This window comes from Pezoporus occidentalis, unplaced genomic scaffold (assembly GCF_034315485.1).
Source record: "Pezoporus occidentalis ecotype Australia unplaced genomic scaffold, CSIRO_AGI_Poc_V1 ctg198, whole genome shotgun sequence".
Lineage (NCBI taxonomy): Eukaryota > Metazoa > Chordata > Aves > Psittaciformes > Psittacidae > Pezoporus > Pezoporus occidentalis.
In genome coordinates, this window is record NW_026913833.1 from 346,048 (window position 1) to 367,448 (window position 21,401).

The 21,401-nt window shown below is 40.9% G+C and overlaps 1 protein-coding gene across 4 annotated transcripts in view; it reads left to right on the forward strand.

The window, feature by feature from the left end:
• PATJ (PATJ crumbs cell polarity complex component) overlaps positions 1 to 21,401 on the forward strand; it is a 154,354-nt gene that overhangs the window by 47,792 nt on the left and 85,161 nt on the right. For all 4 annotated transcript variants that reach the window (XM_062617518.1, XM_062617514.1, XM_062617515.1 and 1 more), the window contains 10 exons: positions 6,078 to 6,287; positions 7,274 to 7,387; positions 10,253 to 10,621; positions 11,670 to 11,787; positions 12,811 to 12,967; positions 14,243 to 14,314; positions 15,173 to 15,350; positions 16,265 to 16,375; positions 17,648 to 17,722; positions 20,788 to 20,905. In XM_062617518.1, coding sequence (XP_062473502.1) covers positions 6,078 to 6,287; positions 7,274 to 7,387; positions 10,253 to 10,621; positions 11,670 to 11,787; positions 12,811 to 12,967; positions 14,243 to 14,314; positions 15,173 to 15,350; positions 16,265 to 16,375; positions 17,648 to 17,722; positions 20,788 to 20,905 — 1,522 coding nt within the window. The remainder of the gene's footprint in view (positions 1 to 6,077; positions 6,288 to 7,273; positions 7,388 to 10,252; positions 10,622 to 11,669; positions 11,788 to 12,810; positions 12,968 to 14,242; positions 14,315 to 15,172; positions 15,351 to 16,264; positions 16,376 to 17,647; positions 17,723 to 20,787; positions 20,906 to 21,401) is intronic.

Below are 21,401 nucleotides of genomic sequence, written 5' to 3' on the forward strand. Positions count from 1 at the left end.
CACATCAGCCTGGAGTTTGTTTCTTTGGTACAGCCAGAGGCTGTGTGTTGTATAGTCGTTTTCCTAAGTAGTCCTGCTGACTGCAGTCTAACACGAGTGGAAGAGGCAGGAACAAGACTTAAACACTTCGAATTACAGCTCAATTGCCCATGTAGTGGATCTAACAAAAACTAGTTGAGCGCTTTCTCAGGGATGTTTTTTCAGGCTGTAGAGTACCTTTGGCAGTTCCTACGGCCAACTCCTGTAAATACATTGGAGTGAATGAACAGAAGGTTTGGACCTTAAGGCTCTACATTGAGGCCACCTTAAGGAGGGAACTGGACGTCACTCACAGCTGCCTCTTTCTCTCTTCCCCTTCTGTTGGGAAGCACTTAGTGCCTTTGAAAAGGATGCAGGTTGTTCATGGTTCTCGATTCCTGCATCCCCTTGGCATTGTTGGTGTGTATGTGGAGGGTGGCTCTGCAAAGGGAGCAAGTGGCACTTCACAAAATGAGAGCACAGATGAGTATTTCGAGTAATCTCACAACACTGAGCATACAGGTAGATTATTTCATGTGCAGTTCTGCCTTTGTTCTACATAATAGTAAGACAAACATGAAATGCATTTGGTGCTTGTCATTGTTGACGAGTGTATGTTCCTTGTTCAGTATGTTGTGTTTGAGAGGCTTTCAGTCTGGTATCTTATTCACTTGCAAACTGAAGAGTTTTAAATATGGATACGTATGTTAGACCTGGAAGTGGTCCCATGCAAAATGAAGCTGGGTTGCTCTGACCTCTGAGCTTTAACGTGTTTGTTTTGGCTCTCTCGCCGAAACCTGCAGTATACAAATTGGCACTTGTAAAATTGTTCAGATAAATCAAAATTGGTACAAGGGGGGGGGGAGAAAAAAGTTTCAAACTGTTTCTTTTGGGATCCTTTGCCATGCTATTTTGGATGTGTGTTTTTGTGGCAGCAGGCAGTTTGTTGCTTGAAGAAAGCTAAAATATTCTAGGAAGTCAGGCTAGCTGAATTTAGATCCTAAATGATGCCAAAACTAATATAGCCTGTAACTAAGTGAGAGTGACTTTGCACAGTGAATGTCAGTCACCCGCTGCTTTGTCTTGTATTTTCATGCGAGCCTTTAGAAAAGGAAAACACAAACAAAACCCCAGAAAACGTGGTAGCTGCTCACATCCAATCGAGCTATAGCTACAGCCTGCTGCACAGGGCAGGCTGCTCCTCATCCGTTGCGCATAGCCAGGGCTCTGCTGGGGCTGGGGGCTGGACTGATGGGGATGGACTTGTCAGAGCATGAAACGCCTCCGGTAGTGCGGGAGCTGGGCTGGCCTGGAGTGCCCTCTCTTGGCTGCTGCAGAAACCTCACCTTTTGGGAAGGAAGGGGAAAGAGTGGGTTCTTGTCATTTTAATTTTCCAGGGTGATGGACAGAGGGAAGCTCTGTTGGTTGTATTTCCAGATTTGCTTCCTAAGGACCTCTGGTATCTAACAAGAGTGTGACTCTTGGGTGCCCCCAGCAAGTTCAGGTCCCTCACCTGAAGCCACACTGAAGTCACACACTCCAGCAGCATTGCACGTAGGACTCTGTTAACCTGGTGCTCCTGGGACTCTTAACATTTTAGCAGAGCTCAGGTTTTTAAGAGACTTCATGCTGCTCTGAATCCAGGGATCCCAGAGGCAGCAACTGCAGTGGCCCCTGCGTGACTCTGCGCTGCTAAATGAATCCAGAACAAATGAGGCTCTGAAAATAAGAAGAAAAATTTGACACCTGGACTCCAGGAAACGTTTGTGGATTTTGATGAGGAGCAGTAGGGGGGGAGGGAAAACCTATGGTTCAACGTAGTTAAATGTATGGTGTGCTAAGCATGAATAAATTGTGACTATTTGAAACAAGTTCATATAGCCTATGGCTGGCTCGAGCACAGAGAGAAAGACAGCAGCTACAGCACAGTAGTTCCCCAAGGGCTACCTGGAGGCCAGCATCCTGAGCTGGTGCATGGTAGAGGTCTGCTTCCATCCCTTTATACAAGTCGCAGACTTTTTTACATGTAATTCTTTTACTTAAGAATTTATGTCAGTGCTTGTGAGTTAAGGGGTTTGTCTCCTGTTAGCTTTACTTCACTGACCGATTCCTTTTGTCATTGACCATAAATGATTCATTTGTGTAAAGGAATCCTTCAGTAGACTGAAGTTAAAGTTCCTCCTCAAATGTGCTGAGCCCAGTTCATGCTCATTTTAAGATGCATGGGACATCCCATACACACTCCCTCTGCTGTCTTGCGAAGTCATGTAATATTTGCTTGAACTATTGGAGTTAAGTTGCTTCTGTATCCCAGCTGAGTACCATTACAGCAGCATCTTAGCTCTGGGTTTGGGGAGGGAGCTTCTTCCCAGCCTGTAAACTCTATCCAAGGAAATGAGCCTTTCACTTTAAAGCAGAGGTGAAATCTGGACCTGAACTACTAGTGACTAAAAATCACTACTGACTGATTATGAAGAGCCTTAGGCTAGGTGTGTAGTTTAGTAACCCTGAGTGGCTGTGGCAGCTCTGTTAATACGGAGGTGGCTCCGGAGTCCATCAGGACCCTGTCACAGTGAACTTGCCTTCTGCAGTTAGTATGAAAGGTGAGAACCTGTTTTTTCAGCCTGCTTCTAGCACTGCTTTCTTTCAAAAGCAAGGCAACAACCCGTACAGTACAGTTGCACTCACTGCTTACAAGCTGTGAGGGTGAATTCAGTGTTTGCTGTCTTGTTCTAGCAGATGTTGGTCTTTAGGGTGCGTTGGGGTTTGAGTGTAAATCATAAGGCAAGGTTTCAAAACAACATTGATCCTTTTGTTTTGGTAAGATGAGCACAGTGCAATCCAGTTACAGCCACCCTCGTTGAATTATAAGGAATATGTTTTCATGATTACACCTTGAAATCCAGCAGGTCTGTGTCTTCACACACAGCTTTTGCTGCATTCCTTATGGCAATCACATTGCCATTCACGGGCACTGGTGACAAGCACCCAGGCTTTTGCAGCACAGCTCACATTACTGCTTTAGCCCTGTCTCTGTAGTTCGTATCGCTCTTCTCTTCCTGTACAATAGCTCCCTCTGCTTGAAAACGGCAGAGTAATTATAACCCTGCTTTGTATTTGCCTGACCAACGGGCTTTAATATGGGCCCCTTTTAAGAAGATATCTGCTGCTGCTCTTCATGAAGCAATTCCAGTGCGTACATGGCTTAGACTCTTGTGTTGTGAAGCAGCAAAGATAACTGTGCTGTTCTCAAAACTTTGCTATATAGGAGCCATGTATTATTAGACATTAGGAAAGAATGCTCCCTGTGAGGGTGCTGGGGCGCTGGCACAGGGTGCCCAGAGAAGCTGTGGCTGCCCCATCCCTGGCAGTGTTCAAGGCCAGGTTGGACACAGGGGCTTGGATCAAGCTGCTCTAGAGGAAGGTGTTCCTGCCCGTGGCAGGGGTTGGAACTGGATGAGCTTTAAGGTCCCTTCCAACCCAAATCATTCTTAGGACTCTATGAACTCTATCTTCATTTTTAGCAGGAGGATTAAAGCTTGTCGGAACACAAGCTTTAATTTAGCTTTTCAGCTAAATTATCTCTTACCGTGACATGATGATTTATTGAAGCCAGAATGTTTTTATTTCAGTGGAAACCTAAGCTGAAATAGGGCTGTTTCTCATCAGAAATATGGTAGTTAGGCTGCTGAACTTAAATATCTGCATAGAAGAAGCTAATGGTGAGATTCCCACGTCCTACTTAAATGGTTGTGATCTGGAACCCCAAAAAGAGCAGCTTTGGATCAGACAGAGCAGGGATTTGAACCCGTTTCTCCCACATTCCCAGCCAGTGCGATATTTACTGGGCCAGGCATTCACTTCCCTGCATCAGTAAGGATGAGGGCTGATGTTGTTTTGTTCATTTTTTATCAGTATAGCTAAGCCAGCAACAGTCATATTATAATGCTGCTGTGTCAGCAAAGGTGGGATTTTGCTGAGAGCTCATTTGCCCGTTTAGGGAACCAGCATAAACCTCGCTTGCCATGGCAAGGTGAGCCCATGATAGGCAAACTTACTGGTTTAGTTCTATAGTGAAGCCTTCCCAACGTGAAGAGTACCTCACTTGCTTCAGAGTGGCTCTCTCGACACCATCCTGGTTTTGCAAAGAAGCCCAAAAGGTTGGTTTTAGTTTGCATTGGAGCAAACCCCCAAATGAAAACCATCTCAGCCGTCTGTGTCAGATGGGGTGTTTGTTCTGTGGTCAGCTGCCATCAGGATGGTTGGGCACGTGGGTTTGGGTGAGGGCAAGGGCTGGCAAAGCAGACAATCTACACAAAGGGAAGAATTCCCAAAATTCAGTGCTCTTAAAGCAAAATCTTTTATTTATACCTTGGAATCCTTTGGATTCTTCATTTTTTACATCTTGGGATCCTTTGGATTCTTCTTTCGCATTCAGGTTTGGTTTGTTTCTAAAAATTTCCAAAGCGTATGCAGAACATGGATAGCTTGCTCTTGGAAACAAATGAAATCCTTTCCCCTCGGCATTGTGTGAGGCAGGTTTGAGCAGGAACAGTCGGGGAGCCCGAGCGCGTTGGCACGGGTTCAGTAGGCAGCACACCATCGCTCAGCAGAGGGAGGGTGCTGGGCTTGATTATCAGCACACGATACTCACAAGGAAGCCTCTTCCATACAATGTGGATACCCAGGGCTTGGGAAGATTATAAAATGGCAGGATTAAGCAGTAGAATGGGAGAGAATCGTTGCTAATATGCATTTACTTGAATTCAGCTTCAGCAGGGCTCTTCCTGCTGAACTCTAATTTCAGTTCTCTCATTTCAGCTGTTTACAGATATTACATTCATTGCCTCATATGTTTGCACATACCTTAACCCCCCCCCATGTTCCCTAGGAAAGCAATGCATAGTTATATAAAAAGAAAGAGTTAAAAAAGCAGTCCTGTTTTCAAATTAACGCTGAGGTGCTGAATTCATGGTGGTCTTTGTCATTTGAATTTTGCCCTTTTCTTTTTATCCCTCCCGTGCCCTGAATAAGATGTAAGTCCTGAGGGAAAAATAGTACATGATTATGCATTTGAAGACCTGGTGCATACAAGGAGCATTTCTGAGCTTTATGAGCCTTTAGCAAGGGGAAGAAAGGCTCATTCTAATGTTTAAAAAACAAACAAGGAAGCAAAAAACCCCATAAATTTGTTTTATGAATCTTTCTGCCTCTGTAGAATAACTTCTGATCATTTCATTCCATTGAGGAGGAATTCTTAAATGGCTGAATATGATAGGAATGGTGCATGGCACAATGCAAAGGCTAATACTGGGCAAGAAAATCAAGTGGAAATCAGTTCACAGCCTCTCCAATGTATATGTTTTGTACTTCACATTCCTTATACACTACTGCAGCACTTCTTGTCTTCAGCAATAATCTTAGTGACCCTTCTGTTGCTGTCCCCTGTATTCTCTGTTAAGGAGGCTTCATGGGTGGGGAAAATGTCTTTTCTAAGTTGTCACACAGATTTGACAAAGCAGGAACACTGCAGTAATACAGCAAATGTATGCTGCTATTCATGAATGTTTTGGGCTTTGCTTTTTAATTTTAATATAATCATATTTGAAATTACATTTCTGATCTTGCCATGATTTCTTTTAACGTCAGGTTTGCTGCTCTGAAGCACTTGAATGGCTTGCAGAATGGTTATTTTATATAACGTTACCACGTAACAGGCTGGACGGAGGCTTGTGGAAGAGTGCCAGCCTTGGTTTTCTATTTACAGGTTGGCCTGGCCGCCCCTGTGTACGTAAAAAGAGGGCAGGCAGGGTATCGGTCAGCTTTCAAATCACGCATTTCTTAATGGATTAGGCAAGTGATGGAATATCTTCCTTCTGCAAACCTTTCTTTTGTAAAGTGTAAGCCTTGGCAGGATAGGTAGGCAGTCTTTTTTGTGCGTCTCAGCAATGCTTCAGTAGCATTAAATGAGGAACGTGCTTAAGAGCTCTTCCCATACTCAACATTCATCTTTTTGTGGGCTTTTTCCTTGTAATTCTTTGTTGTTTGTTTGTTTTCAGGATCCCTTAGACCCAACCAGAACAGCCATTGTGATCAGCTCTTTGGTGCCAGGTGGAGTAGCTGAACGTGGGGGAGAGCTTCAACCCGGTGACCGCTTGGTGTTTGTGAATGAGAAGTCCTTGGACCGCGCCACTCTGGCAGAGGCAGTGGAAGTGCTGAAATCTGTGCCCCCCGGTACAGTTTCTCTTGGAATCTGGAAGCCTTTGGTGGTAAGGACTTATTTTAACTTTTGCTATTTGATTCTATGACAGACCAGGCTGCTCTATTTGGCGGGGCTGTGGGGTGTGTGAAATTCAGGGTAAATGTATGCATATATGTGGAAAGCAACTAAAATCGTAGACTCAACCAGGGTGGAAAAGACCTTTAAGATCATCAAGCCCAACCTTTACCCAGCACTGCCAAGTCCACCACTAAACCATGTCACTAGGTTGCTGTGTCCAGAAATTCTGGCTAGCTGGTAGGTGAGTAGCTCAATGTCCACAAGATCTGACTGGAAAACCAGCGTGCTCAGGTTCCTCCTGAAAGAGCATCTATGTGGAATCAGAAAACTCATCGGGGCAAACGCATGCGTGCTGGCTCTGTGCGTAGGTGTAACATGGTTTGAGGCATTCAGCAAATCAGCTAGCTACGTGCTGAAGTCCATTTCACTCCAAGACACTGCTGAGTGCTTGCTTAACTCCACTGACATCAAAGAAACTTAATCTGTTTGAAGTCAGGACTGTAAATTCAAGTAGAATTTCCTTTTTCTAGAATCTGGGCTTTGGAACAGACAGTAGTTTACTTGAGAGCACTGTAGCATTGTGCATCAAGGGCACCTAGGCAAAATTCGTTAGAGCACCATCTAATAGAAAGTGCTTGTAATTCAGGAGTGGTGAAATAGGAGTGTAGGAAGGCTGTTAAATATATTCTTCCCTTTTCTAAAAAGTGGTTATTTTGTTGTTCATCTCATTGTATTTGTCTTTCTTTCCTACACAGCTTTTTATTTTTTTACTGTATCTGTACTAACATCTTGAAGACAGCAGCTTTTATTCTTTCATCTTTTCCAGTTACAACTTACCTTTTTATAGTCCTGTAACTTTTTCCCACCTCTTTTCTAATGTCTGGTTCTCTCTCTCGCTTTTAGTTTATTGAAAAATGTAGGAATTGCTTTTGTTTCTTTGTTTTCCTGGCTCATCATTTTGAATATCTTTCTTAGGGAGAAAGCAAAGAGGAGGAAAACATGCACAGTTTGGATTCCAGCAACATTAAAAACAGCCCTGCATCTCCAGAACCAGTAGATAATTTCTCCATAATACTTGAAGCACCACAGGTATTTGGTTTCTTTTTTCAGTTTAAGTTTATATGGACAGGAAATGATGTGTTAAAGTAAGAAAATCCTATGTCCTTTGGATAAGACTTCAGGCTGGATTCCCCTCTAAAACAGTCTCTAACAGCTAACTGTATACTAATTATATTGGGAACAGTAAGCACAGGCATAGCACTTACCAATGCGGTTCCCAGACTGCCTTATCAAATTTACTATGCCATTAAAATACCTTGGGTTCCCTTGGGTATGAAACAGGAATGCTGTGTTCTTATTAGTCATAAGTAGTTGGTTCAGGTTTGCAAAGAAAGTGGAACACTATTTATTATAATGAAGCAAACCAAAAAAGTCTTGTGTATAAGGCAAGCCTGAAATTTGTTCTTTATAGACTTCATATGTGGTCTTAAGCGATCTCTCTCTTCCTCAGTTCTCCTCTTTTTCTTATTTTCTGAGAAATAATTCTGTTTATTGTGGGAGGATGAAGCACTAAACATAGTGAGTAACTCAGATACCAGGGTAATAGGCAATAATACTTCAATACTGACCTGTGTACAGTGAGAGAGATGTGGATATCTTTGAGTTTTCATCTGTTCTCAAGTGCTCTGCAACATTTTTATTAATGCATATTGGTAAATGCATTTTTTAGACCAGAAAAGACAATACATAAAGGATCACCCAGAACTGCAACACAGTGATAAAAGTAAATTGTAGATTTTTCTTGTTGCTAAACATGTCTACCTGTCTCTGAATACAAACATAATCTTTAATGCTGAAATGGTATATTAGAGCCAAAAGGAGCGATATCACAGGGTGGATGTATATATGCTATGTGGAAATCAGCTTGGATGTTGTGTTTACTGATTTTCATGGTGGAAAAGGGAGGTTGCTGTTTTCCGGATGCATAGGAAGGGTTCCTGGCAGAGCAATTACTCCTCTGCCAGCTCAGATTAGTTTTATTTAGGGAGCAGAGAAAGAATGTTATGAAGTATTTTAAAACAAAGGATCTATTTTCTCTTAAAGTCCTGCTGAATATAGAAACTGGGATGATCAATGCGTACAAAAGACACACAGAGGTATTTGCTTGTATTTGGTTTTACCTTATGTACGACAGCAGTGGTAATAGCTCAGAGCAGTGGTGTGAGATTTCCATCCATTTATTATATCACCTGCTCTTGTAAGAGCCAAGAGTGGTGTGTCACGATGGCTTCCACTCTTACGCACCAGCATAGTGCTGACAAAGCTGGCTTGGAACACTAAAAAAAGGGAACTTGAAGATTTGATATGCTACAACAGTAGACTTTACTGTCAAGTTTGCAGTATTCCCTGTTCCATTGGTAGCGTCTGCTACTGCAGTGCAGCACTCAGTGATGATACACTCCTAACTGCTGTACCAGGAGATGGGGATACAGATTGCTGTGGGCTTTCTGAGCTAAGTCAACTCTTTTATATAACAATGAAGTTGGTGCCTCTTGCAGAAATGTTTGGGGAATGATGCTGCAAAAGGGAACTGAAATGAGATGAAGTAAAGATGGAGAGAATTAGAATCTCTTCAGACTGGGTGTTTTTTGAGATCAAGGTACACAGGTCACATAGATTAAAGCGCAGTTTAATGCTCATGAAAAATGTGCTGATTTCTAGATTGCTACTGCGCTGCTTTCCTGCCAGCTGGTATTACTGCATTGTTTCATTCTGCTCTTGCCTGTCTCTAGTTTTCTCTCCTGCCTCTCACTTGAAGGATGTGAACATTTTGGCAGCATCTGGGGTTTTTTTGCTTCTGCATTTGTACAAACCTCACAAACAAGGATTCTGACACTAAAGGTCAGAAATGGTGAAGTACCTCGGGGAGGCTGGGAAGGGGCAGGAAATGGAAAGAAAAACATTTTGATTGAGGACCCTTGAATCTGTAGATTGGTTTCAGTGTTTGGGGTTTCAGTGAAGGTTGTGTTTGGGCATATGTACCTGGGGGCCTGAAGGAAACAGAGGAGAAGCTTTCTCTGTGTGGCAAGCTTTCTGGTACCAGTGCAAGGCGTACAATTCCAGATGCCTGTGCAGATTCACCCTGGGCCAATGAATAGCACCTCATTTGAGTTAGGAGAAACAGAGAGCATTGGAAACTGGGGGGGCATTGACATGTCCTAGAAAAAGAATGGTTGAGCAACATCTTTCAGAGTGGGTTTTAATACCCTTTCTCTTGGTTTTGTTTGGGGTTTTTTTGATTGTTGCTCTGTGGTTTAATTCAGTAGAAAGTAGAGCACTCTTCTCTTTAAAACAGTAAAGGTTTTAGATAATAGTCAATTATGTTCCTTTTTTTTAGGTGGTTCACCCATTTCCCCTCTTCCACGGGTTAAATATTGTATGGAATACCCAAGGGAGGGACAAACAAGTGTGTCTTTGGTTTGGTTGGGACTTTTTAATTGCTGATGCTGCTGCATAAGCAAGCTCTTAGGTTGTTCTTTATTTAGCTGATGGTTATCTTAAGAAATGTACATGCATTCATAAAGCAACAGCAGGTAAGTCTGGAGTACAGAGGTGTTTTAGTTTGATTTAGATATACTTTTTCCTGTAGATTTTATAGTGTTACTTAATAATTCTCATTCCCTAACTTCAGTCCAAGTTGTTTTTTTCTGCAGCAATACCTAACATGTGCAATATAAATTTCTTTATAGTTAAAAAATAAATTTCAGTGTCTACTTTTGGTGTTAAAATCATAAGTCACAAAGTGCATTTTCTTTCAGAAAACGCAAAAGGTACAAGATTTTCACTTCAAAAATAAGGCTGTACTTTTAATATAGGCCTAATATAAACCATAATTTTAAATGAGTTAGCAAGAAACAGAATGTAAAATCTATATTCCTATAATGTTTTATGCAGGGTTTCAGAGATGAAACTCCTTTTAAACAAGAACTGGTTGATGATCCAAGTTTGCACTTGGGAAGGTCATTTCAGCTTTCTCAAAATGACAACGAGTGTGAGAAGGAGTCCTGGGAGATGCATGAATTTTTGAAACCCAGAACAGAAGAAATGGATGAAGAACAGGAAATGTTGGTGGATGAGTATGAAGAAGATGCAGGCTTCCTGAAATATAATGCATCATGTGGACAGAAGGCAACTTCAGAGAGGAACCTTGATACAGAACGATGGGCAAAGCAGCTTGAGACTACTGAAATACAAGGCTTAAGATCCAGTATGAACTTAAGTCCAAAACAGTCACTGGAATATCCATGCAATAAAGACCAAATGGTAAGGAGTGCTTTACTGGTCTTAGTGCTGTACCCTCACCAAGGGACCTACACCTCAAGGAAAGTTCCAGGCCTAAACCCTATAAAGGAGTCTTCCTAGTGTTTTAATTGCTAGAGGAGATCTGGGTACCTCTACTGGACACAGTCTGTCCTTTTGTACTTGGTGTGTGTTATTTGAGTACTCGAATGAGGTGTATGTTGAGCTTGTAACTGGACTTGCATCTTGTTTCCCATCTGTGGCTTGTGGGCTCAGTTCTTTTTTGCAGACGGTACTAATATGGTGCATGTCAGTAACAGCAGAATGTCACTTCATGGTTTTAGTAGTCCAGGGGCTTCAGCAGCAGTGTCAGTGAGAGGAGCTTCCTCTTTTCCTCATTATTTTTAATCCAAATCAGTTCCCTTGGGTCAGATGATAGTGCAGTTAAGTGAAAAATGATACAGCAGAAGCAATTGTAACAGGCATACTGGTGGATGAAGGAGTAGGAGACAGAGCTTCAAGTAAATTGTGAAACTCTTGTATATCATCCTCAAGTATTCTGAGAATTAGCTGTTTCCTCCCGAGTCTTTGCTCATTCATCAGCCAAAAAAGTGATGATATCAGCATTCCATGCAGCATCTTCCCAGATATATGCTCTTATAGGGAAAAAACTGAAGTGGAAAGGATATAATATCACAGCCACAGAAAATTTCAGGTTTTGTTCAACTTGTCCCTAGCAGTATGTACATAAACAAGCTAAAATGCAGCTTCTAGTGACAGTTTTGTACCAGGGTGCATAATATTAAATTTATACATTTGTTACCTAAAAACAACAAATGAGCAAGCGTAAAGGCAAGTAGTAGATACAGTTGGTTTGTATTGCAATTGCACATAACATTTTTCATGCCTCTTCTTAATATAGTGCATATGCAAGCAGTTGGTATTTCATAGTTATCTGAAAACATATAGATGTAGTTGAGAAAATGTGACTGCTGTAAAAATTAATGTTGATGTCAAATACCCCTCTGTAAGTTGATACCATTGCTTTCTAATTTTATTCTCTTCTGTGAAGTGTGACGAAAATGCTGCTCTAAGTTCACTGTTCTCTGGAACCACAGCACACAGTGGCTACCAAGAAGACATATTTGATACTGAAGGTACTCAGTCAGAAGCAAAAACCAAGGATTTAGGTTTGTAAGAAGTTTTTTGCTTAACTTATAATTTCATATTTACAAATGTAAATTTTATACCAAAACACTGATTCTTTCAAATGAAAATATTCAAATGAAGACTTTTTCTGCAGGTCAAAGACAGTCTGTGTCAAACAAATAGGTTTCAGCTTCATGATCTTGCTTCCTCCACCAAATCTTCACTTACAGTTGTCACGAGTGATATTGAAAGTGGCTGCAGCTTTGTCCTGTCTCTGGAGAATCACTTTCTTCTGTGTAGCTGATGTCCCCCCCCAGTAGGATTCCACACAGAAGTAAAATAGCTCATGCCTGTACTTTCAGTCAGGGATTTGTCTCTGTCACTTGTGATTGCTGATTTTATAGATTTTTGTGCTGACAAGGCTCTGGAGATAACTTTACCACAACCAGAATTTGCAAGTGAACTCTATGGTAGATAATTGCCCTGTATCTTGGGTTTGTAATCTGTGCTCAAGAGCAGTTTCTCCTTGTCAGATGTATCAACCTGCCTTGAAACAGCATTCTAGTTGGGAGAAAGGAGATTAGGTTGCTGCCTTTGTCACCTGCATCTTGTACAGCAGACACTGTGTAGCCCCCAGACTGATGACTCTTGACAGGAGCTCTGGTAGTTCAATTAATGTTGATACTTATGTCACCAGAATGACATCATGTTTCCCCAGCATGATGGGCTCTGTGCTGGAGCAGAGCTTTGCACCAATCTTATATCTCATAAAGGATGGATTTGCTATTTCTAATTAAGTGATTTTGTGAGGAGCTTCTGTCCTGTAAGATGTACCTAAGCGTGTCTCAGCTCCACAAAGATTTGGTGTTTCCTGTTACTATATGACTGCATGTACTTCAGAAGCAAGATGCTATAAAACAAGTGTTTAGTGTGCTTTAAAGTTTCTTTAAACATCCTGTATCTCTAAAGCTCTTGATCGTCACACAACATCCATGTTTAGAACATGGTGAGCTGGAAGGTACAGGGACAGAAAACAAATGTTCACATCTACACCTTTTCTTCAGATACAAAGCTTCACGTTGACTCCAAAGGACCTGGGCTTGCTGTTGATCTGGAAGCTATTGGAAAGGAAGAACTAAAAGGTGATGATTCTGTTTTCTCCAAGAACCTGGAATCTGGGAGGGTAACCACCTTAGCTCATCCTAGAACACCGGTGTGCAGGTATGGAGAAAGATTTCAGGTTCCAGAAGATTTTCTATTAGTGATCTTAACTGTCTTCTTGCTTTACTTAGGTCACTAATCATAAAAAGCCATGTGAAACAGTAAGACATACATAGATAACCAGTTGTATGACTTTTGCCCAAGGAGCTGACTTTTGCTTTACAACCTCATTGAATCTTTGCTCCCCACATTTCCTTCCCTGCGTACTGGGACAGAACAGTGCAAATGGCTCTGCCGCCTACTTCACTCTACTTCATAGCAAGGGCACTATGGATGTATGTGGCCTGCAGGAGACAGACATAGGCTTTACTAGTGGTTTTGGTCATTACTGCTTAAGGAGCCTCTTCCTTTAGATCCTTATCATAGCTCTGTCCTCTTGGTTTTTCCCTTTCCTTTGCTCTTCCTTTTGGGAAGAACAGTTCAGCCACGGCTCTCAGTCCTGTGCAGGAGGTTTTAGTTGCCAGTAATGCTGAGAAACCTTGAGCTGGCACGGCTTGTAGATACTTGCCACATCTCTCAAGTGTCCCACCAGTTTTGGTTGAGTGAATCTGCTTTTGGTGTCTGTTGATTCAAATCCTCAGTAATTCCCTAATTCATCTGTAATCTTCCCTCAGAGGGATAGCAGCTCAACAATAGAGTGAGGGGATTATTCCTCCACCACGACATCCTACTTCCTTTTTGCAGTTTAAGAGTAGCATTTACAGCTCTCAGAATCTACAGAAAGCGGATGCAAGGATGTATTGCTTCAACCTTTCTGTGGGGGCATGCAATTCCTTATTTCCATTCTTATTCTGTGAATAGGTGAATCATATATAGTATAAAAGTTTAACTAAGACCCTGTTCTGGAGTGTTTAATGGAACACACAGGATATGTTCTCCCACTTGCATCATGATCTGCTGTCTGGTCAGCTAGGCTGGTTCTACGATGTTTATATATCTCTCTAAGAATCACAGCATATTTATCAGCAAGTAAATGTTAATTGCTTAAATAGTCATTTGGAATGAGTAAATGCAGTACAGATTTGTATATCACAGAGCAGCTTATAAATTTGGCCTGCCCATCAGGTTTATTTCTGGAGCATTCCTTAAGTACATTTAAACCTAAATACAAAAATTCCTGTCTGGTGTGTTGACGCTGCACATTTGGTTTCAACTGGCCAGTGTGAGAAGGCATTGCTGTCTCACTGCCAGATACAAAATATGTCAGGAATTGTGACCTGGCATGGCTGATGCCTTCTTTATTTTTCATTCCTTCCCCTCTCTGCCCCCAATTAGTGAATTACCTGAGAGAGAAGAAGGAGAAGGAGAAGAAACTCCAAACTTCAGCCACTGGGGACCACCACGAACGTATGTTCATACGATTAATTATTTCTTCCCATTTACCTTATGTCTTTTTTTCTGTTAGCCTGGTTAGTTCTTGTGGGGGTTTTTCCTCACCTCCTCTGCCAATAATGTTAAGGTACTTGTGTACCTTGGGCTTTCTTAGATACAGTGAATTCTTAACAGATGTTCAGCAAAATTATGCTTTCTATTTATACAGCTGACTTGGGAAAGCTTGGTGGGTTTACGTTGTGGATGACCTACAAGTTCTTGCTCATTTAATAACTATTAGGTGTGAACAATGCACATAGTGCTGCTGCCTCCTTTTCCATGGGTTCTCCGCTAAATTTAATGGCAGGATTCCAAATTGCCAAGCCAAGTTTTAGCCACATCCTTGTTGTATTGTTGACATTTTTAGATGACTTGTTTTTGTGGTCCCAAGTAAAATATGATCAGAAAGTTTCTGCTTAAAGCTGATTAATATGCATCTGATACACACTGAAGGCAGTGGTCAGAAAGTTGTATGAAACACTTTATTATTTGTCTCGCATGCCGCTTGCAGTGTTTGCTCTTTCCAGACAATTTGCTCACCCTGGAAGAGGATGAGTGTTTATTTGAAGACCTGCCTGGTTTATCCTGACTTTCTCTGAAATAAAAGCCTATGCCCAGTGAGCACTGTTGGCAGCAGAATTTTGTTCTTTGTGGCGTGAGATATGCTTGGGGTAAAAAGCCAACTCTGCTGAGAGCATTCTTAGGCTTCTGACTTTATCCCTTTACTCTATTAAGTCTTGAAAGACCAGAAGCTTACATTTGTTGAAAGCTTCGCATGAATAGTTTAAAAAACCCTGTTTGAAGCTGTTAAACTACCCACATGTATTTTTTCAGTGTTGAGATCTTTAGAGACCCTCATGTGTCACTTGGAATCAGTATTGTCGGTGGACAAACTGTCATAAAGCGCTTGAAGAATGGAGAAGAACTTAAAGGGATCTTTATCAAACAAGTTTTGGAAGACAGCCCAGCAGGAAGAACAAGGGCTTTAAAAACTGGAGATAAAATACTTGAGGTAAATGCAGATAAACCTACCTTTTCATTCTTAGAAATAAAGATTGACTCAAGCAGCTTTGGGAGGAGAGAGGGACAAAATATTGCCACCACTTCATGAAGTATTGATGACACTGTGTTTTGAAAACCAAATGAAACCCCTGGTGTACTCTTGTCTTCTTTTTAAGTTCTGACTATGGAGCTCTTTTAACATTCTCCTCGATATTTAAGAAAACACGTGTCCTGGCATCTGATGGGGAAATGAAAAAAATGAGTGCCCTCTCCCCATATAAATGAGTAATAAGTTATAGCATACCTTTGTAAGCAGAAGTTATAATATATAGAGGAACATAGATTCTTCATACTAGAATTTGGGCTGTTATTTTGTGTATGTCAATTTGGAGCAGTTTAACAGTCTGATTGACTACTATTTGGGGTAAATGCCTGATTCTGGAAGGTGCAGTGGGGATGAATGCCCTTCCTGGCTCTTATCTCTGGCTCTGTGTTGATTTTTACTCATTTTTCTCCAGATGTGTACTTGCGAATCTGAGCTGAAAGTGCCATTCTTGTACATGCTTTAGGGTTGTTAGATGTTTTGAAAGCTTGCTTCAAAACAGGTTTAGTTCACAAACAGGTAAAATCTGGAAGAGTTGTATTATGCCTGCCATTATATCATAGCACTCTCTGAAAAGCCTATTCCTTATGTTTTTATCTAGAAAAATAGCTTTGGGAAGCATGTGGCCACCTTTTAATTCTGATCACTAAGTAATATACTTTCCCTTAAACCATGATGGAAGCATACTTTACAAATAATTTCTCTTGGCTGCTTTTGGCTTCCTCCTTGGCTACACTAATCTTCTGCAAATGTGTGTGATCTCTTGTAATGACTGTATGCCAAAGACATGGTACCTAATAAAAATAAACCTTCTTTGTTAGGTTTCTGGGATAGACCTACAAAATGCCACACATGAGGAAGCAGTAGAAGCTATCAAGAACGCGGGAAATCCTGTCGTGTTTGTAGTTCAGGGTTTGTGTAACATACCAAAGGTAAGTTTATTTCTATTTTCATTCCAGAACTTCATAAATGTATAAAATGCATCTTATTTGAAACTTGGCTAAATTCCTATCAGCAAATTCCATCAATTTTTGTGTCCATCCTTTCTGTCAGAGTTCCTGCTTATAGACCACATTGATTGATGACTTGTCCGGCCTGATTTGAAACCTCATTTCTCTGATGTAAATCAAGTAGATGTAAATCTGTTGACTAGGTGCTAATTCAGTTCTGCCACCTGTGTAATTGAGACTGGCCCTGTGTGTTTTAATTTGTTCGTATTTCATAATCTAAAAATATACTCTGTTAGCCAAAGGAACAAAAGTGTAATTAAAATCAGTCAGATTCACACTAGCAGCTCCATGTAAAACGTATCACCTCAGGGACCTGAAGTAGTTCTTTGGGAGCAAAGTAATTTTCAAGAGACTTTAGGCATCTCCTCATCTTCAAGGCCAAGGCAAGAAAACATGTAATGTTTTAGGAAGAAAAGGCATGCAGTTCTGCCTGCCTTGAAGTACACACACCAAATCCCAAGACTTCTATGTACTTTTGGTATAATCTGAGAAGTTAATTAGGAATTTTGGTGGATTAGCAGGAATGAGGAGACCTTTTTGGCAATTGTAGACAAATCCAGCACGTCTGTGTCCATTATTTTTCCAGTGTTCCAGGGAGTCTTTCAAAATCTATACAAGACTTTCACCACCTATAGCGGGAAGGTGTTCAAGCAGTGATGGTAACTGGGTTGGCTCCTTTTCTATATCAGCTTTTCCACAGAAAAGATCCAAAAACCCTATCAGAACTTTCAAGTGTTCAGATGCATCTCTGACCCTTACTTCCCTAGTCAATCTAGAGAGAAGGAAAAGCCAGATAACTTGAAATTTGATTTGCTTTGCTTTGAACTGTAGGCTGTAGGTGTCTATAAGGTGTCTGTGCATGGAGAGTGTTCTCTATATGAATAAGAACTGACACTTCAGGAGTCCATGCTGAGCTCTGTATCGAGGATACACATCCATAATGTTGACTTCAGAGTAATTTTGAACTGAATGAAGAGATGGGGCTAAATATCAAACAGTGAACACTAGAAAAAGTAGAGCATGTTTGTAAATTCAGTAAAAGAATGTAATATAAAGACTGCACTGCAGTGTCCTTCTACATGGGGCATAACTAAAGAGTCTACTGGGGAGCTTTATCATTGACATTACCTAACTTTTGGATGTTTGTTTTGCAGTGCTCTTCCTAATATGTGTAATTTATGCATTGTTTTTCAGGTTCCTGCCATACAGCCTAAGGGAATCAAAGTCAGCAAAAATCACGATTCAGACAAAGAAAACAAGAGTGATAAGGTACTTACTCCATTCAATGCTATACCCCACTTTTACCAAATCAAATGGTATAATAGCAGTCATTATAACTCTGTGATAAGCCTTCACTGAAGTCTGAAATTAAATTTGAAGTGTTTTGTTCAAATATCTTCACTTCAAGTAATTCTTGCCAAATTTCTGTCAAATACAAGGCAGGTTTCTGACAAATGTTCTGTGGGTCTCCCCTGGGTGCTGAAGCCTCTACTGCAGCTCTGGTAGCATCCTTCTGGAAGTACCTGTTTTGCTCCACATGGAGGCAAATTGATTCTCTTTGTTCAGTAGAAACAGAGAAATAGTAACATGTACACAGATAATATCCTTAATGTGAGGGCTGGCTGAAATTCAGTAAAATCATGTTACAGGATAATTAAATCTGCCAAGTCTCCTACATTTCCCATTGTCGTGTAAAACAAGGAAATGACCGAGTGATCTGTAGCTGGCCAGCTAATTGTGAGGCAGTTACTGCACAGTAACTTCCACACCATTTCACAGCAGTTTTGAAAGAGCAAAAAGCTGTCTGGTCTAAAGCAGTAGCTTTGTTTTAATCACTGCAGTAAGGGAAAAAATGAAGTTCTCATTCCCAGACATATTGCTCCAAAGGCCTAGATATTTTCCTGCAGGAAGAGCACCGACTGATGAGTGTAAGTCAGTGTCCATGCCCATGGCAGGGGATTGGAACTGGATGAGCTTTGAGGTCCCTTCCAACCCAGACCGTTCTCTGATACTTTGAGGGTGTCAGAACTGGAGGAGCAGAGACAGAACTAGTGCAGACAATAACTTTTGCCCGCTGCAGTTTAACATACCAACTACAAATATGATGCACTTTTCATTTGATCCTACTCAGTACTCTGGTGTTTGGATAACTCTTGCCTCCAAAAGTTTTTTGCAAGACTTATTTCAGATCCTGTCAGACACAGAAGCTCTGAGGCTCAGTTATTCATAAATATCAAGCAAGGTGTTGAAGTCATGCTTTCATGCCAGTGGATAATACTTAAAATGAAGCAGTTACAATCCCCTTTTCTGGGTTTTGTTATCTGTATTTCTAATCTCAAAAGCACTCATCCTCTTGCAACGTGCTGCCTTTAATCTCTAGGACTCCAGTGTGCTGCATTCTATAGCATTCGGAGGTTAAAGAGGGAGTCAAATCTTTTTCAAACCTTTTTCATCTATTGGTGCTGTAAACTGGTGGGTGGAATATAGAAGAGCTTCGGTGCATAAATATGCAGCTCCTTTTAGCTTTGAACATTGATTCACAAAGCAGCCCTACTGTGCTACAGTAGGGGCACCTCTGAGTTGGAAAGAGTTGCTATTAGTGGATTACTAGTCTGCGTCCCCATGGGGAATCAGTGATATTTCTAGTCCAGTCTTCAAAGTGTCACAAAAGAGTTTGGTTTGAAAGCAGCCACGTCCAGCTGAAAATCTGCCTTTTCCTGCATGATGAATTACCTCTTCAATTCTGGAGGTTTTATCTGATTTGTTGGTGTTTATCCTCCTTCATTGATCTGTTTGTTCAAAAATGATTGCTTGAAGTAATTCATATAAAACCACTTAGAACAATTGAGCTTCTTGTGGACAAACTAGATATTAACATTATTTTGCTGGCTGGCTATGCCTCTGTGCTGATAAAAGCTGTGTTAATACAAAAAGTGTTCAAGGACAGGTTGGACAGGGCTTGGAGCAACCTTCTGTAGGGGAGGTGTCCCTGCCCGTGGCAGGGGGTTGGAACTGGATGAGCTTTAAGGTCCCTTCCAATCCAAACAGTCTAGGACTCTATGAGATGTTTAAGGTCTTAAAAAGCCAAGGGGTCAACATTTAGACTATGAATTATTACTAAATTATAGTGATACTAGTGATTTGTCATAGGTAGCTGAAAGTTCGGCTGCAGGTTTTATGTCTTGTTTGGTAATGTAGGACATGAGCCCTCACACCTCACACAGTTCCACCTGTGTTGGTGTCAAGCAAAAATGTGGGAGGTGTATTTGTGTATTGTATACTCTGGGGAAACAGCTGTTGTGTTTCCAAGTGCTCTTACAATAAGAAGAGTGTGCTCTTATTACTTTTGGATTTAGTTGATTTCATTTATTGTTACGGTGTCTTCAATACAGCAGTTCCCTATAATGTTTTTTAAGTGGATGGGAGGATGAATATATCACAAAATGTAGCTTGCACTGTAGTTTTCTAGTTAGGCTATTCAAATTTAGGCTCAAGATTTTAGGAATCCTTATTCAGGTTCAGCTTTCATTGTGCACAGTGGAAAAAATTGATTCTGGGTTTGATGTTTGGGTGTTGAGTTGTATTTCCTAGCTATAGAGGAAATTAACTACAGGCGTTCTGGTTGCTCTAATGGCATATTGTGCACGGTGTTCCCTTTCTAAAGCGCATCTTGCTATTAGTAGTGGGGTAGCATGGGATGCAGTTGAACGTAATTTAGTGACATCAAGTAGCAAACTAAGGCATGATCCAGTTACTTGGAGCTATAAAAGCAGTTGCTCAGATGAGCAAGCCCCTTCGTTAGATTCAGAGCTGCTCCTGTATGCCAGCTATGCGCCGCTATATGCATCATTATAGGAGCTGCCTGTATTTATGTGAGGTAATAGAATTTTATTGCAAGTGATAATTGAAAATTGTTTTTAAATTTAGGCCGAAATATAAATGAACTGTTATGTTTAAATATTTGTAGATGCCCTAGGATTGAGTTCTTATCTTGCATTTAAAAGTTTCACTTTTATCAGTACCAATTTCGTTGTTGATTCTCTAACGAGAAATGGGGTATAATTTAATGTTTATTTTTAATCCGTGATGAATATTCATGCTTTCATGTTTATGATGATACATGAGTATTTTGTCAACAAGTAAATGTGCAGGGACAGCTGTACTTTCTTTTTTTTTTGGTGTTCAGTGTCACTTCTTGTTCTGATTTCTAGCATAAAAAGCCTATGCTGCAGAATTTAGCATTGTACTTACATGCTGTGTACATGCACATAGAGTGCAATAGATAATAGGAATCTTTTCTTGTGCATGTAACTTTTTGTCCTTGAATCCATTAGAGAAAGTATGGAGCTCCACCTCCAATGAAATTGCCACCTCCTTATAGAGCACTTGAAAGACTGCACCTGGAAGAAGCTAATGTGGATGAAGAGGAGGATGAGGATGCTTGTGCAGAGAGTGAGTAGTGCCACAGTTATGTCAGATTACATTTATGGAACACAATCAGACTGTGCTAAACGTATCTGATATTTATTGCTCGTGTTATGGGAAGTAGTGCTCAGTGTGGTGATAGCATCTAATCCTCAGTCTTCTCACCAAGGGCTACTGATGTGTAACTTTGGTCTTCTCTTCCCACCCAGGCTGCCATAGCTCAGCTCTTCTGAAGAGATGTAGGAAGGGCTTTGTTTATTTTCAGTCTAAAAATGTCTAAGTAATATCTAGAGGACTTGCTGTGACAATGATGACAGCAGTGAAATGCAGATGTTGTGCTTTACTGTTGTAATTGAGGTAGTAGTTGAGCAGATGTAGGTTGAGAGCCGCTGGTGCTTAGTCTTTGCCCAGAAAAGCCTGTAGTTAATCTCAGACAATGCTGTTCAAGCAAAATATTTTCTTTTAAAAAGAAAAATCTGCTGATTTATTGTTTCAGTTCTCTACTGAAAAAAGGATCCCCCTT